The 13,244-nt window shown below is 46.3% G+C and overlaps 2 protein-coding genes across 5 annotated transcripts in view; both read right to left on the reverse strand.

Annotated features, from left to right (window-relative positions):
* Positions 1 to 1,620, reverse strand: part of wdr97 (WD repeat domain 97) — a 7,079-nt gene extending 5,459 nt beyond the window's left edge. For both annotated transcript variants that reach the window (XM_047815583.1, XM_027145513.2), the window contains exons 1-5: positions 1,449 to 1,620; positions 1,158 to 1,306; positions 554 to 790; positions 333 to 423; positions 115 to 247 (exon numbers count right to left, since the gene is read on the reverse strand). In XM_047815583.1, the coding sequence (XP_047671539.1) occupies positions 115 to 247; positions 333 to 423; positions 554 to 790; positions 1,158 to 1,306; positions 1,449 to 1,567 (729 nt within the window). In that variant the 5' untranslated portion in view covers positions 1,568 to 1,620. The remainder of the gene's footprint in view (positions 1 to 114; positions 248 to 332; positions 424 to 553; positions 791 to 1,157; positions 1,307 to 1,448) is intronic.
* Positions 1,621 to 5,315: 3,695 nt separating this feature from the next.
* Positions 5,316 to 11,243, reverse strand: LOC113642168 (CD209 antigen-like protein 2). 3 transcript variants are annotated; one of them, XM_027145518.2, is made up of 6 exons: positions 10,884 to 11,236; positions 10,487 to 10,570; positions 9,788 to 9,886; positions 5,894 to 6,039; positions 5,667 to 5,773; positions 5,316 to 5,581 (listed from the first exon to the last, which is right to left on the reverse strand). In XM_027145518.2, the coding sequence occupies exons 1-6, from the start codon at positions 10,990 to 10,992 to the stop codon at positions 5,416 to 5,418; spliced, it is 711 nt and encodes a 236-aa protein (XP_027001319.2). In that variant the 5' UTR covers positions 10,993 to 11,236; the 3' UTR covers positions 5,316 to 5,415. The 3 variants fall into 3 exon arrangements, with proteins under 3 accessions (XP_027001319.2, XP_027001320.2, XP_047656193.1); XM_047800237.1 differs by having other exon boundaries at positions 5,441 to 5,581; positions 5,667 to 5,753; positions 10,884 to 11,242; XM_027145519.2 differs by lacking the exon at positions 10,487 to 10,570 and having other exon boundaries at positions 10,884 to 11,243.
* Positions 11,244 to 13,244: the final 2,001 nt, after the last annotated feature.

Raw genomic sequence — 13,244 nt, forward strand, 5'->3', positions numbered from 1 at the left:
GAGAGAGAGAGAGAGAGAGAGAGAGAGAGAGAGAGAGAGAGAGAGAGAGAGAATCTTCATTTGAGGTGTGTGTGTGTGTGTGTGTGTTTGAGTGTGTGTATCTGTGTGTGTTACCTGTGTCTGGAACTCCGGAGGCAGCAGGGGTGTACAGTGGATTCTGTAAACATCTCCTCTGATTCCCAGCAGCAGCTCTCCACCCCGTCCACTGAACTGCACACACTCTGGCTCAGCGTTCAGTTCCAGAGCCCTGGAACACACACACATTATGTATATGAGCCTAACACACACCTTCACACACATACACACACTGACACACACACGCCAGTTCTGACCTGAGCAGGCGGTTCTCCTCATCCCAGAGGCGCAGTGTACCATCCAGACTACACGATGCAAACACACGCAGATTCGGACACACACACAGACCTGCGCGCACACACACACACACACACACACACACACACACACACACACACACAGTCCTAATTGTTTGGCTTAATAATAAATTGCAGAAGTTACAATGTGTGTCTATATGTGTGTATATATGTGTGTGTACCTGTGATCGCACTGAAGTGGTCGTGCTCAGGTGGATGGTCAGAGCGTGTGTGTGTGTGCAGGTCGATCTGCACCAGGCTGTAGGTGGCACTGTGCTGCTGTTGAATGCCGATGGCCAGCAGGGAGTCGAGCAGCGACACACACACTGGAGTGTGAGCACAAAACACACGCGTCTGCACACTCAAACAGTCCTCCGTGTATGGAAACACTCTCCACAGCAGCACAGAGTTATCTTCACCTACAGGAAGGACACAAGCCTTCCTCGTCATTACCATCATCATAATCATCATCAACATAATCATCATCATCATCCTCATGATCATCTTTATCATGATCATCATCATCATGATCATCATCATCCTCATGATCATCATCATCGCCGTCGTCGTTGTCGTCATCACCATCATCATCGCAATCATTGTCATCAACATCACCATCATAGTTACCATGATCGCCTTCATCACCATCAAGATCTCCAACATAGACTTACAAACTCTATTGTTATTACACAATCTTCCTGTGTGTGTGTGTGTGTGTGTGTGTGTGTGTGTGTGTGTGTGTGTGTGTGTGTGTGTGTGTGTGTGTGTGTGTGTGTGTGTGTGTACCGGCAGTAAGAAGGCAGTTAGAGTCCGGGTATGCCTGTATGCTGGTGATGTTTTGCCCATTATGGGCGGAGACTTTGTATTGAACATGCCCGGAATGCATCTGCAACACACTGACATGCCCAGTATGAAGACCAAGCATGACCAGAAACCTGAAACACACACACACTTTGTAAGAGAGAACAAAACCAACTGGAGGTGAAATAAGCCCTTCAAAAGTGAACACACACACACACACACACACACACACACACACACACACACACACACACACACACACACACACACACACACCTGTTCTTGCCCTGATCCAGCTGTTTTCTAGCCCTTGGTTTCTCTCCTCTCTCCTGCTGCAGTTCCATCCACTCCTCCAGTGCTGTTTCTTCATCAGCTATGTGACTATACAGTGCCATGCAGCATGCGTCACCCCACCCACTTTCCCCATTGGTCCACGTTTCGAGCTGAGTCATTGGATTGGTCAGTGTGCTGGCTTTGATCACCGCCCCTTCATCAGTCAGTACCATCATCATTTCTTTGTAAAGGCAGTAATCAGCACACTTGACTTTCCCTTCGGCCCGGAACACCGTTAACACTGCCCCTGTCCCTGCAGCCATGAGCATGACATCACTGTCACCACGGACACACACTGTGCGAACAGGGTAGTTTGGGCCAGAGGGCTTGGCTAGTATTTGACAGACAGGACTGAGGGCTGAGTCTCCACCAAGCTTGCAGTGAAGCTCATAGAGGCTGTTGAAGGTCCAGAAATCGATGCCAGCTTTGGAAAAAGAGCAGAAGGTGGATGTGGAGCTGGGACCACCTACTGAAAGGGGTGGAGCAGAACGAGTGGGCGGAGTCACAGTCTTCATCTGGTCACCCGTCTGTAGATTCCAGTAGCGCAGTGTTGAGTCAAGGGAGGAGGAAAGCAGCAGACCAGACATTGGACACAACAGCAAGGACGTGACTGCAGCTAGAAACATAAACACACACAATGTGAGTCTTATTTATTTCATGCTTTGTATCTCTGCATGAATTTACTTGACAGCAACACATAAGTGACTGTAGGGCAGTATGAGACTCCTGCAGTCATCCTCAGTGTTGTTCTCACACACCTGTGTGACCAACAAATGACATGAGAAGCTCCCATTCTGACCCCCACACCCGTATGCTTGCATCTTTGGATGCAGTGACCACGACGTCCTGCAGGGGGCAGTACACCAATGCTGTGATCTCACTGAACACAGAGACAAAGCACAATACATTGTACTCTTCAGTATAAAGTGTATCACGACACGCACACACACATACACGCATACCGTTGATGGAGTTTGGTTTTGTACTCTAGCACGCATCCCGCCCTCAGATCCACAACAGTCACTGATCTCCCGCACACAGCCAGAGCTAGAGGAGCTTTCTGAGCTGCAGCAGGTACCAGAGCCAGCTGTGTGAACACACAGTTCCTCTCGAAGCCATCCACCACTCGCACACGACACACCATGTGACTCAGTCCCCACACACACACGTTCCCGGCCCCAGCAGTGACCAGCTCCCGAGACCCCTCTAACATCTAAAGAGAGAGAGAAAGAAAGAGAGAGAGAGATATACTTTATACTTCTCTTAAAAATCTGAAACCTACTGTGTTGTAACACATGTCAGTCACACACCTGACACACTCTGATGTCCAGGGTCTCACGTGCGTGACTAAGTGGTGTTAACTCCATGTCCAGCAGCGTCAGGGTCTCACCAGGTCCCCACCCCACCAGCCTGCCCGTGATCTGGGTGAAGTAGACACCCTCATAGGGCACAGTGGAGCGGGCGTAAGGTTCTCTCAGGTACCCGTCTGCTGTGTAGAACCTGACACGTCCACCCCGGTGGAGACTCAAGAAGCCGTCTTCTTCTACACCACATGACATAAGAGTCACTTCCTCTTCACAGTGGATGTGGGAGACGTGCTGCAGGCCGTGGGTGAGGATGTGGGGACTGATGTGTGAGTGCACCATCTGAGAGAAGGAAACTGTTTTACAAACATCTGTCTGTCTAACCTTCTGTCTGTCTGTCTAACCTTCTGTCTGTCTGTCTAACCTTCTGTCTGTCTAACCTTCTGTCTGTCTAACCTTCTGTCTGTCTGTCTAACCTTCTGTCTGTCTGTCTAACCTTCTGTCTGTCTGTCTAACCTTCTGTCTGTCTAACCTTCTGTCTGTCTGTCTAACCTTCTGTCTGTCTGTCTAACCTTCTGTCTGTCTAACCTTCTGTCTGTCTGTCTAACCTTCTGTCTGTCTGTCTAACCTTCTGTCTGTCTAACCTTCTGTCTGTCTAACCTTCTGTCTGTCTGTCTAACCTTCTGTCTGTCTAACCTTCTGTCTGTCTGTCTAACCTTCTGTCTGTCTGTCTAACCCTCTGTCTGTCTGTCTGTCTAACCTTCTGACTGTCTAACCTTCTGTCTGTCTGTCTAACCTTCTGACTGCCTCTCTAACCTTCTGTCTGTCTAACCTTCTGTCTGTCTGTCTAACCTTCTGTCTGTCTGTCTAACCCTCTGTCTGTCTGTCTGTCTAACCTTCTGTCTGTCTAACCTTCTGTCTGTCTGTCTAACCTTCTGACTGCCTCTCTAACCTTCTGTCTGTCTATCTAACCTTCAGTCTGTCTGTTTTTCTCTGTCTGTCTCTGTTCTTGTCAGCCTATCTATCTATCTATCTATCTATCTATCTATCTATCTATCTATCTATCTATCTATCTATCTATCTATCTATCTATCTATCTATGTGTCTGTTGTCTGTCTGTCTGTCTGTCTGAAGTGGGTTAATTGGCACCATCTCACCTTCTCCAATCTGCTAACAGATGAATAAATGAAAGTAAAAAGATTTTATCCGTGTGTATTCTCCATGCTGTTAAACTTCACTCTGAGTTTAAATCTCTGTCTTGGTTTCCATGGCTACAGTCATGTACAGTCAATTTAATCCGATCCGACCAGTTTTTACAACCTCGTCCGACTGCGTCCTCGTTGTTATGATACAAAGACGCACGGAAAGGGGCGTGGTTTACTGAAAGCTCCTCATTGTCCATCAAAGCATTAATCTTTGCACTTTACACTTATTATTGCTCGCCATCCATAGAGTGTAGGATATGTCTGGAAATAGCTCCCCCTGCTGGGGTTATTGCTTTATTTCATCTGCTCTACATCCTTCAGCTTGTGTGATTGTGTTTGTATATGTGTGTGTGTGTGTGTGTGTGTGTGTGTGTGTGTGTGTGTGTGTGAGACCTGGTGAAATGCAGTGAAAACCATGAAAAAGTACACTGTCTTTTACCTCTGAGGTATAAAAGTGTTCGTTTTTCTGAAAAGAAAAAAAAACTTGATTTACTACCACAGTCATTTAAATAGCTGGATAAACTTAAAATTAAGAATAACATAAATGAACAAAAGCTGTTAGTGTTTTTGTGTTTGTGTGTGTGTGTGTGTGTGTGTGTGTGTGTGTGTGTGTGTGTGTGTGTGTGTGAGAGAGAGAGAGAGAGATAGAGAGAGAGCCTGTGTGTGTGTGTGCTTGCTAAAGCATCTGTTTAGTTTTGTCCACATTAAGAGAAAGGTTGTTGGCTCTACACCAGGCAGTTAGTTGTTGCACCTCCTCCCTGTATGCTGACTCGTCGTTCTTGTTGATGAGACCCACCACGGTCGTGTCATCGGCGAACTTAATAATATAATATGTGCATTGCTGTACAGTCGTGATTCAGCAGAGTGAACAGCAGTGGACTGAGCATGCAGCCTTGAGGAGCTCCAATGTTTAGTGTGGTGGTGCTGGAGATGCAGCACCAGATATAATGTTTACAAACAGTAAGATAACCTTTTAGTCATTTCAGTGCTTGTTCTGGAGATCTGAGGCTTTTTTTCAGTAATTATAAAAAACATGCAGTCTCTGTCTTTTTCTCATCCACCCTGTGTTCAGACCCACTAAAGACCGTAATCAACTCAACATATGGATTATATATTTTATACATATACATGAATAGGTACGGATTTCTCAGGAATTCGTATTTCGAGTTTGTTTTTGGTTTTTTTTCCACTTTCGCACTGGAACTGTATTTTGTGTACCTTCTCACTGACGAAGGAGGCTCAAAAAGCATTCATTCTTAAGTAAGTGTATTAAAGACAGCTAGCTTACAGCATCAGGAAAATACCCTCACTGTTCACTTTATTAGGAGCACATTCATGATAGCAGTACAATGCAATGCAGGTTTAGTCCCAGCTGTGAGTGTTTGTGCTCTTCACAGAGACTTAAATGGGAAAGCTTTTCTCACAAATCCAAAATAAACTGCCATGGCATGAATGATCATTCCATGTGTTTGAGCTATCTGTTACAGGCCTTCCATCAGGAACAGTACCAATCTCAACACAGTCTTCATCTCCATTTAAATTATTGGGCTCTCGACTCCACCAGTAGCTGAAAACACACATGCAGACGATCAGCATATCTAGAGCTTCCTATTAAAGGCGAATTCTAAGCAGATCAGTAAAGGAGATCTTACCTAGTGGTCAGTGATGTATTGTCCACCCATTTCCACGTGCCCTCAGTGACTTGGTCTCCCAAACCAATCCATGCGCTCTTTCCACTTCTTAACACATTAATGAAATCCTGTTAAGATGGATTCATAATGTGCAAATTAACATTTAGGACTTATTAAAATCGAAACCAAAGAAAACGGTTTTATAAATATGGGATCAATACGAGGTGTTATTGATCAGTTTTACTCGCCTGTTCTTCTTTGCTTTCGATGATCACCAGGTCTGCTCCGTCTTTTATACATTCAGCTCTGCTGTCAGACCAGTTCTTCCTCTCAGCAGACACGTAGTAAAAGCTGGACATGAATAAGTCCCACCTTGGCTTCTTGAGCTCTTCAGCTGTTCACAGAATATGACGTGATGAACGTCTAGGCAAGGTTTACCAATAAAAACATTACATGGAAAAGTGAAGCTTTTAGAAATGCTATATAAAATCCTTAAAACCAAATACTGGCAGACCAGCTAGCATCAGTCTCACTACTGTGTAAGGGGTCATCCCTTCGTTCCCAGGGTCCTAGGTTCCCAGATTTATATAGCACATAATGAATACATGGTTAAAACAAACCGGATTAAATTAGATACATGTCACAGTGTCAACAGGGTTAGATTCAAACCATTCTAGGCGTGTTTTGTATTGAGAGCCAGTGCTGGGGAACAGAAAAAAATGTTCTTACAGTATCCCATTGTCACGAGGTGACACGGTGAGACAAAGGCGAGTGAGGATCCAAATGCAGTTTTAAAGGTTTTTACTAAACAAGACACAAACAAACAGGCAGGCAACGCGGAACAAACAGGAAACGGGAACATGGACATGCACACACCAACACCAAAAACGACCAACAACATTGAAGTGAACAGACAGAGTATATATGGAGAACGAGAACCAATCACAAAACAGAGACAGACAAGGACTAAGACAAAACACCTGGGGAAGAGAATGAATGTAATTAGTGTCCATGGTAACAGATAGGTGGGCGGGGTCAACAATTAACATCAGGGAGAGACGGCAGACAGAAACAAGGGGAAAACACAGACAGACACATTACAGAGCCCCCCCCTACGAGCGGCTTCCAGACGCTCCCAAGTCCACAAAACCCAGTTCAGGCGGGTGGAGCGAAGGCGCAACCAGGGTGGGAGGGTGGGTCGGGTTCGTATAGTGGTGGCGCCCGCCGAGCAGGAGGCCGGGGTTGCGCCGGCAGAGCCGGAGGCCGGGGTTGCGCCGGCAGAGCCGGAGGCCAGGGCGGCGCCGGCAGAGCCGGAGGCCAGGGCGGCGCCGGCAGAGCCGGAGGCCAGGGCGGCGCCGGCAGAGCAGGAGGCCAGGGCGGCGCCGGCAGAGCAGGAGGCCAGGGCGGCGCCGGCAGAGCAGGAGGCCAGGGCGGCGCCGGCAGAGCAGGAGGCCAGGGCGGCGCCGGCAGAGCAGGAGGCCAGGGCGGCGCCGGCAGAGCAGGAGGCCAGGGCGGCGCCGGAGGCAGAGCCAGAGACCAGAGCAGGACCGGAGACCAGGGTGGTGCTGGAGGCGGAGCCAGAGACCAGAGCAGGACCGGAGACCAGGGCGGTGCTGGAGGCGGAGCCGGAGGCCAGAGCAGGACCAGAGACCAGGGTGGTGCTGGAGGCGGAGCCAGAGACCAGAGCAGGACCGGAGACCAGGGTGGTGCTGGAGGCGGAGCCAGAGACCAGAGCAGGACCGGGGACCAGGGTGGTGCTGGAGGCGGAGCCAGAGATCGGAACGGAGTTGGCAGCCAGGGTGGTGCTTTGGGCCTATGAACAGGGACAGGAGGTAGAAGGGCTGGCAAGTCCAGCGAAGCAAAACACAGGAAAACAGAAACATGCATAGGTTCATGCCAGGCAGAGAGTTCAGGTAGTTTGGGTGTCATGATGGCGTCCTCTGACTCAGTCATTTCGGTCGACCCGGCCGATTCGGCTGGTTCCGTCAGCTCGGCCGGTTCCGTCGACCCGGTCGGTTCGGCAGGTTCCTTCGGCCCGGTCGGTTCCGTCGACCCGGACGGTTCTGCAGGTTCCTTCGACCCGGTCGGTTCCGTCGACCCGGTCGGTCCGGTCGGTCCGGCAGGTTCCATCGACCCGGCAGGTTCCGTCGACCCGGTCGGTTCCGTCGACCCGGTCGGTTCGGCAGGTTCCATCGACCCGGTCGGTTCCGGCGACCCGGTCGGTCCGGCAGGTTCCGTCGACCCGGTCGGTTCGGCAGGTTCTGTCGACCCGGTCGGTTCCGTCGACCCGGTCGGTTCCATCGACCTGGTCGGTTCCGTCGACCCGGTCGGCTCGGCAGGTTCGGCAGGTTCCATCGACCCGGTCGGTTCCGTCGACCCGGTCGGTTCGGCAGGTTCCGTCGACCCTGCAGGTTCCGTCGACCCGGTCAGTTCGGCAGGTTCTGTCGACCCTGTCGGTTCCGTCGACCCGGTCGGTCCGGTCGGTCCGGCAGGTTCCATCGACCCGGCAGGTTCCGTCGACCCGGCAGGTTCCGTCGACCGGGTCGGTTCGGCAGGTTCCATCGACCCGGTCGGTTCCGGCGACCCGGTCGGTCCGGCAGGTTCCGTCGACCCGGTCGGTCCGGTCGGTCCGGCAGGTTCCATCGACCCGGCAGGTTCCGTCGACCCGGTCGGTTCCGGCGACCCGGCTGGTTCCGGCAACCCGGCTGGTCCAGCTGGCGGCTTAGGGATGCCGGCCGCCCGAGCCGACCTCATCGGGGTATCCGCCAGTTTGGAGACCAGCCGGTTAGCACGGACCTCAGCCGAGCTCGCCGGTACGGTAGCCATGGGAACTGGCTCAATCACGGATGTGCACGGGACTGGTCTGGGCGGAGGCACTGTGGAGCATTCGGGCGTCCGTGGCTGATTCCACTCTGTGGCCCACGGATCCCGATGCTTGCTGCCCCCCCCCAAAAAATACTTACGGCCGGCTTCCGTCTCTACAGTGTTCACGCTCAGCGTGGACCCGTCCAGGAGCAACGCCAAGTTGACGAACTCCGAGAATGTCTTTATTTCTCTGGTAGACGGCATCAAATACCGCAGGATCTCCCTTAGTCCGTGCTTAAAAATGTCTTTGAGCGCCTTCTCATCGAAATTGACCTCGCTGCACAGGTCCAAGAATACCTCCGTGTACTCCTCAACTGGGGCGTCCTCCTGACGTAGGCAAAACAGGAGTTCTGCTGGATCCATTGGTGGTTGGTCGTTCTGTCACGAGGTGACACGGTGAAACAAAGGCGAGTGAGGATCCAAATGCAGTTTTAAAGGTTTTTACTAAACAAGACACAAACAAACAGGCAGGCAACGCGGAACAAACAGGAAACGGGAACATGGACATGCACACACCAACACCAAAAACGACCAACAACATTGAAGTGAACAGACAGAGTATATATGGAGAACGAGAACCAATCACAAAACAGAGACAGACAAGGACTAAGACAAAACACCTGGGGAAGAGAATGAATGTAATTAGTGTCCATGGTAACAGATAGGTGGGCGGGGTCAACAATTAACATCAGGGAGAGACGGCAGACAGAAACAAGGGGAAAACACAGACAGACACATTACACCCATGGCATAATAAGGGAATACATAGTTGGGAAGATGTTTTTCAGGTGCTCATTATGTTCTATATGGAGCTGGGGACCTTTAAACGTGTGTAAATTATGTGCCATATAATCTCAAGGGAAACTAGGACCCTGGGATGATGGGTCTGTGTGTGATGTGTTCATTTTGTGCCACATTACACTGGGGAACATAGGACCTGGGGAACATTAATACCCCAACTATGTGGAGCCCCTTTGGTCAAGTTTTCTATATAAGTTAGCACACATTAAGATAAGGATTAGATTTTGTTTTTCAAATCAATTAGCCAGGTTCAGACAAACAGACGGACCAACAGACAGTTAGATAGATAGATAGATAGATAGATAGATAGATAGATAGATAGATAGATAGATAGATAACTCTAGCAAGTGATTTTCCTCATGCACCATGATAAGCAATGGATAATTGTATATGCATGTACATTTCAAAGGTGTAACTGGTTTTTGTCAGTGAAAAAAATTAAAAGATAAAAAAATAAATAAATAAATAACAATGACCAATTTTGGAAAGCTTCTCCTGGAGTTTGTCTTTCTCCATCCGTAGCTGAGCAGACCCTGTGTCATTGCCGCAGTTCGGCGGTAGCAGCTCAGAGGTAACTGTGTATTCAACAAAAGCATCACAAAAGGGAATTAGGATAGAACCTGCTTCACAAGACTGACACAAGCATGCCACATCACCAGTAAATCTACTGTAGTGTTATCCTTATGAGAAGTACAAGATGATCCAGTCTGTCACATAAGTATTGACCCTCCCTTGAACCTTTCTATATTTTGTACAGGAGAGGAAAAACTAATCACACACCATCTAGTTTCTGTTATCCTTGCACAAGAACGAAATTACACAAGACCATCCACGGCAAAGAGGATGTGGGGGGATGAGGGGGGACGAGGGGAGTGAATACTTACGCACACAACTTTTAAATATAAATCATATTGGACAGATCTCAGCTCGTATTGTGAGCTAGGTAGCTGATTATGCTCATATACACTAGTTCCCCATTTGTCCTATGACCAATGTTATGAAACAATACACAAGATGGTAATAAACAATCTGGTACATTTTTTATTTTATGGTGCAACTGAATTATTTTTACGTTATAGCAAAAGACATCTGTCACACTTGAACATGGGCAAAAAGGCATAGATTTCTTTTTTTAACAATATTTACAATTATTATTGTTATATACAACAACTTACAGTACAGCCTCAGGACAATGTTGAGGCTCGCCTGAACGATAATCATCAGACCGACGCACACTCCAGCCAGTCTGTAAGCTCCTACTGTAAAATTCAAAACCTCCGTATATTTGTATCATGATTTTTAAAGTAATAAAGCCTTCATGTTACAGCATAGCCAATCATTTATCTAAAGGATTTCAGGTCAATTTTTTTTTTTTTTTTTTTTTTTGTCATTTACACATTTATCATCACTTACATTATAGCAGGTGTAAAGAGTTGTTACTTATCGTGTTACAGGAAATTCACAAAGCATAAGCTTTTCAGTTGTAAGACTTACCTGGGCTTTCAGTATATAATTTTAGATATAAATCATGAACTTACTTTTATACATATATATATATACTTTTAAACTTACCTCCATACTGAGTGTTTCTGGCAGGTGAAGGAGACATTTTCTTCGGTTTCCCTACATTCAGGTAATTAGGAGCTTCAAACTGAGTGCTCATTTCCAGATTTACAGCCATAGATCAGTCCTGAGCGTCTGTCACAATATGGTTAGTGTCACATCTCAGACGAGTTTTAAAAAGAGGAACTGAAAGCCCGGAACTGAAAAGGCAGAGGAAAGAGGAAACATTTCTTCATCAATCATCTTAATTCTTCAGCAAAAATCTCATAAAAAACATCACCGTTTGGTTTGGACACTAAATACAGTTTTGTCCTTAATGTGAAAGAAAGCATCTGATTCGTTTGTAAGGATACGTAAGGACGTAAGATTTCAGGCTCGTCGTCTGTTCAGAAAATTGGTCTGATTTGTTCATTTAAGGGGAAACAAACGGATTTCCTAATTACCCAGTGGTTGCATGTGCTAGGGGAAATTCAAGAACTCCATGAACAACAATAACTACGGTGAAGATAAGAACAAAGTGTTTAAAATTGAATTGATCCTTAATGAGCAAGCCTGAGGCAATGGTGGTGAGGAAAAACTCGATATAGTATATATCCAAATATCCAGTTTCTGTAATCTAGACTCTAGTGTGTAAGTCTTGCGTTTGTGTGATTCTGTAATCTTCACCAGAATCACACAAAAGCACACAAACACACGTTACCCATCCAGCAGCACATAAAAAACACTGATACAGGAAGACAAAAAAAAGCAAACACACACAGGCTCTCTCTCTCATACACACACACACACACACACACACACACACACACACACACACACACACACACACACACACACACACACAAAAACACTAACAGCTTTTGTTCATTTATGTTATTCTTAATTTAATCTAAGTTTATCCAGCTATTTAAATGACTGTGTTAGTAAATCAAAAGTTATTTTTTTCTTTTCAGAAAAACGAACACTTTTATACCTCAGAAGTAAAAGACAGTGTACTTTTTCATGGTTTTCACTGCATTTCACCAGGTCCAGTAGCATTTCGTCATGTAAAGGCTGTTTCTATTTTTGTATTAAATGTTTTATTATCATTGTATTTTATTACATTATTTATATGTAAAAGGACACACTGTAATACTCCAGTGTTTATTCAGTATTAACTCTATCTCTAACTCTATTAATTAAGAAGACAAAAAAATTCATGTCATGTTACAGATATTCATTTGTTAGCAGATTGGAGAAGGTGAGATGGTGCCAATTAACCCACTTCACACAGACAGACAGACAGACAGACAGACAGACAGACAGACAGATAGACAGACACATAGATAGATAGACAGATAGATAGATAGATAGATAGATAGATAGATAGATAGATAGATAGATAGATAGATAGATAGATAGATAGATAGATAGATAGATAGATAAGCAGGCTGACAAAAACAGAGACAGACAGAGAAAAACATACAGACTAAAAGTTAGAGAGGCAGACAGAAGGTTACACAGACAGACAGAAGGATAGATAGACAGAAAAAAGGTTAGACAGACAGACAGGAGGTTAGACAGACAGACAGACAGACAGAAGGTTAGACAGAGAGACAGAAGGTTGGACAGTTAGGCAGAAGGTTGGTGAGGCAGACATAATGTTAGACAGACAGACAAAAGGTTGGTGACAGACAGACAGACAGATGTTTGTAAAACAGTTTCCTCCTCTCAGATGGTGCACTCACACATCAGTCGTGTACATACAGTGACACATACTTGATATTATGTAGAATTGGCAGAGTTAAACATGCTGTAAAGCCTCAGTTCAACATTATCTTTATTCTTATTTGAAGGGTTTTGATAACAGACTTGTTAAAACAAAAGACGTTATAAAAGAGTTTATATAACGTTTGTCAAAGCAGCTACAGTATTTTTCCTTATAATCATTTAAATTAAAACTTGCTAATTATTCAACAAGAGCAACAGGCAGAGTTACTAAACATTGTGCAACACAATTCGGACACCATATGCCAACTACACTGCTTGACATTTTTATTAAAAAGGAGTGAAGCGTTTTTGGCACTTTGAGCTCATCGCAACCGAATGCTGCGGCTCGAGCTACAGTACTGGGGGCGCGTGATGATGACGTGACAAGTGAGTGACTGTTTTCCGTGAACATCATGTATAGACTATCTTAAACTTTCTTGTCTCTTTGGATTTTAAATCACTCTGCATTTATATACATTGCTCCATTAAAACCTCAACATGTGGTGAACACAACTCTCCACTAAAAAAGTGAGGGGGACGAATTCAAATTGTATCATCCAACCACTTCCACACTCCCTCAGTGTCTCTGTCATTTAGACCAATCCAGGCTTTTCTGCTGCA

This window comes from Tachysurus fulvidraco, chromosome 1 (genome assembly GCF_022655615.1).
Source record: "Tachysurus fulvidraco isolate hzauxx_2018 chromosome 1, HZAU_PFXX_2.0, whole genome shotgun sequence".
Lineage (NCBI taxonomy): Eukaryota > Metazoa > Chordata > Actinopteri > Siluriformes > Bagridae > Tachysurus > Tachysurus fulvidraco.

Coding starts and splice junctions, on each gene's coding strand:
- LOC113642168 (XM_027145518.2), bottom strand. CDS start 10,992: ATGGCTGTAAATCTGGAAATGAGCACTCAGTTTGAAGCTCCTAATTAC. Junction 6,040..9,787: donor GGAGAAGCTTTCCAAAATTG/GTCATTGTTATT, acceptor TTCTGTGAACAG/CTGAAGAGCTCAAGAAGCCA. Junction 5,582..5,666: donor AATACATCACTGACCACTAG/GTAAGATCTCCT, acceptor GTGTGTTTTCAG/CTACTGGTGGAGTCGAGAGC.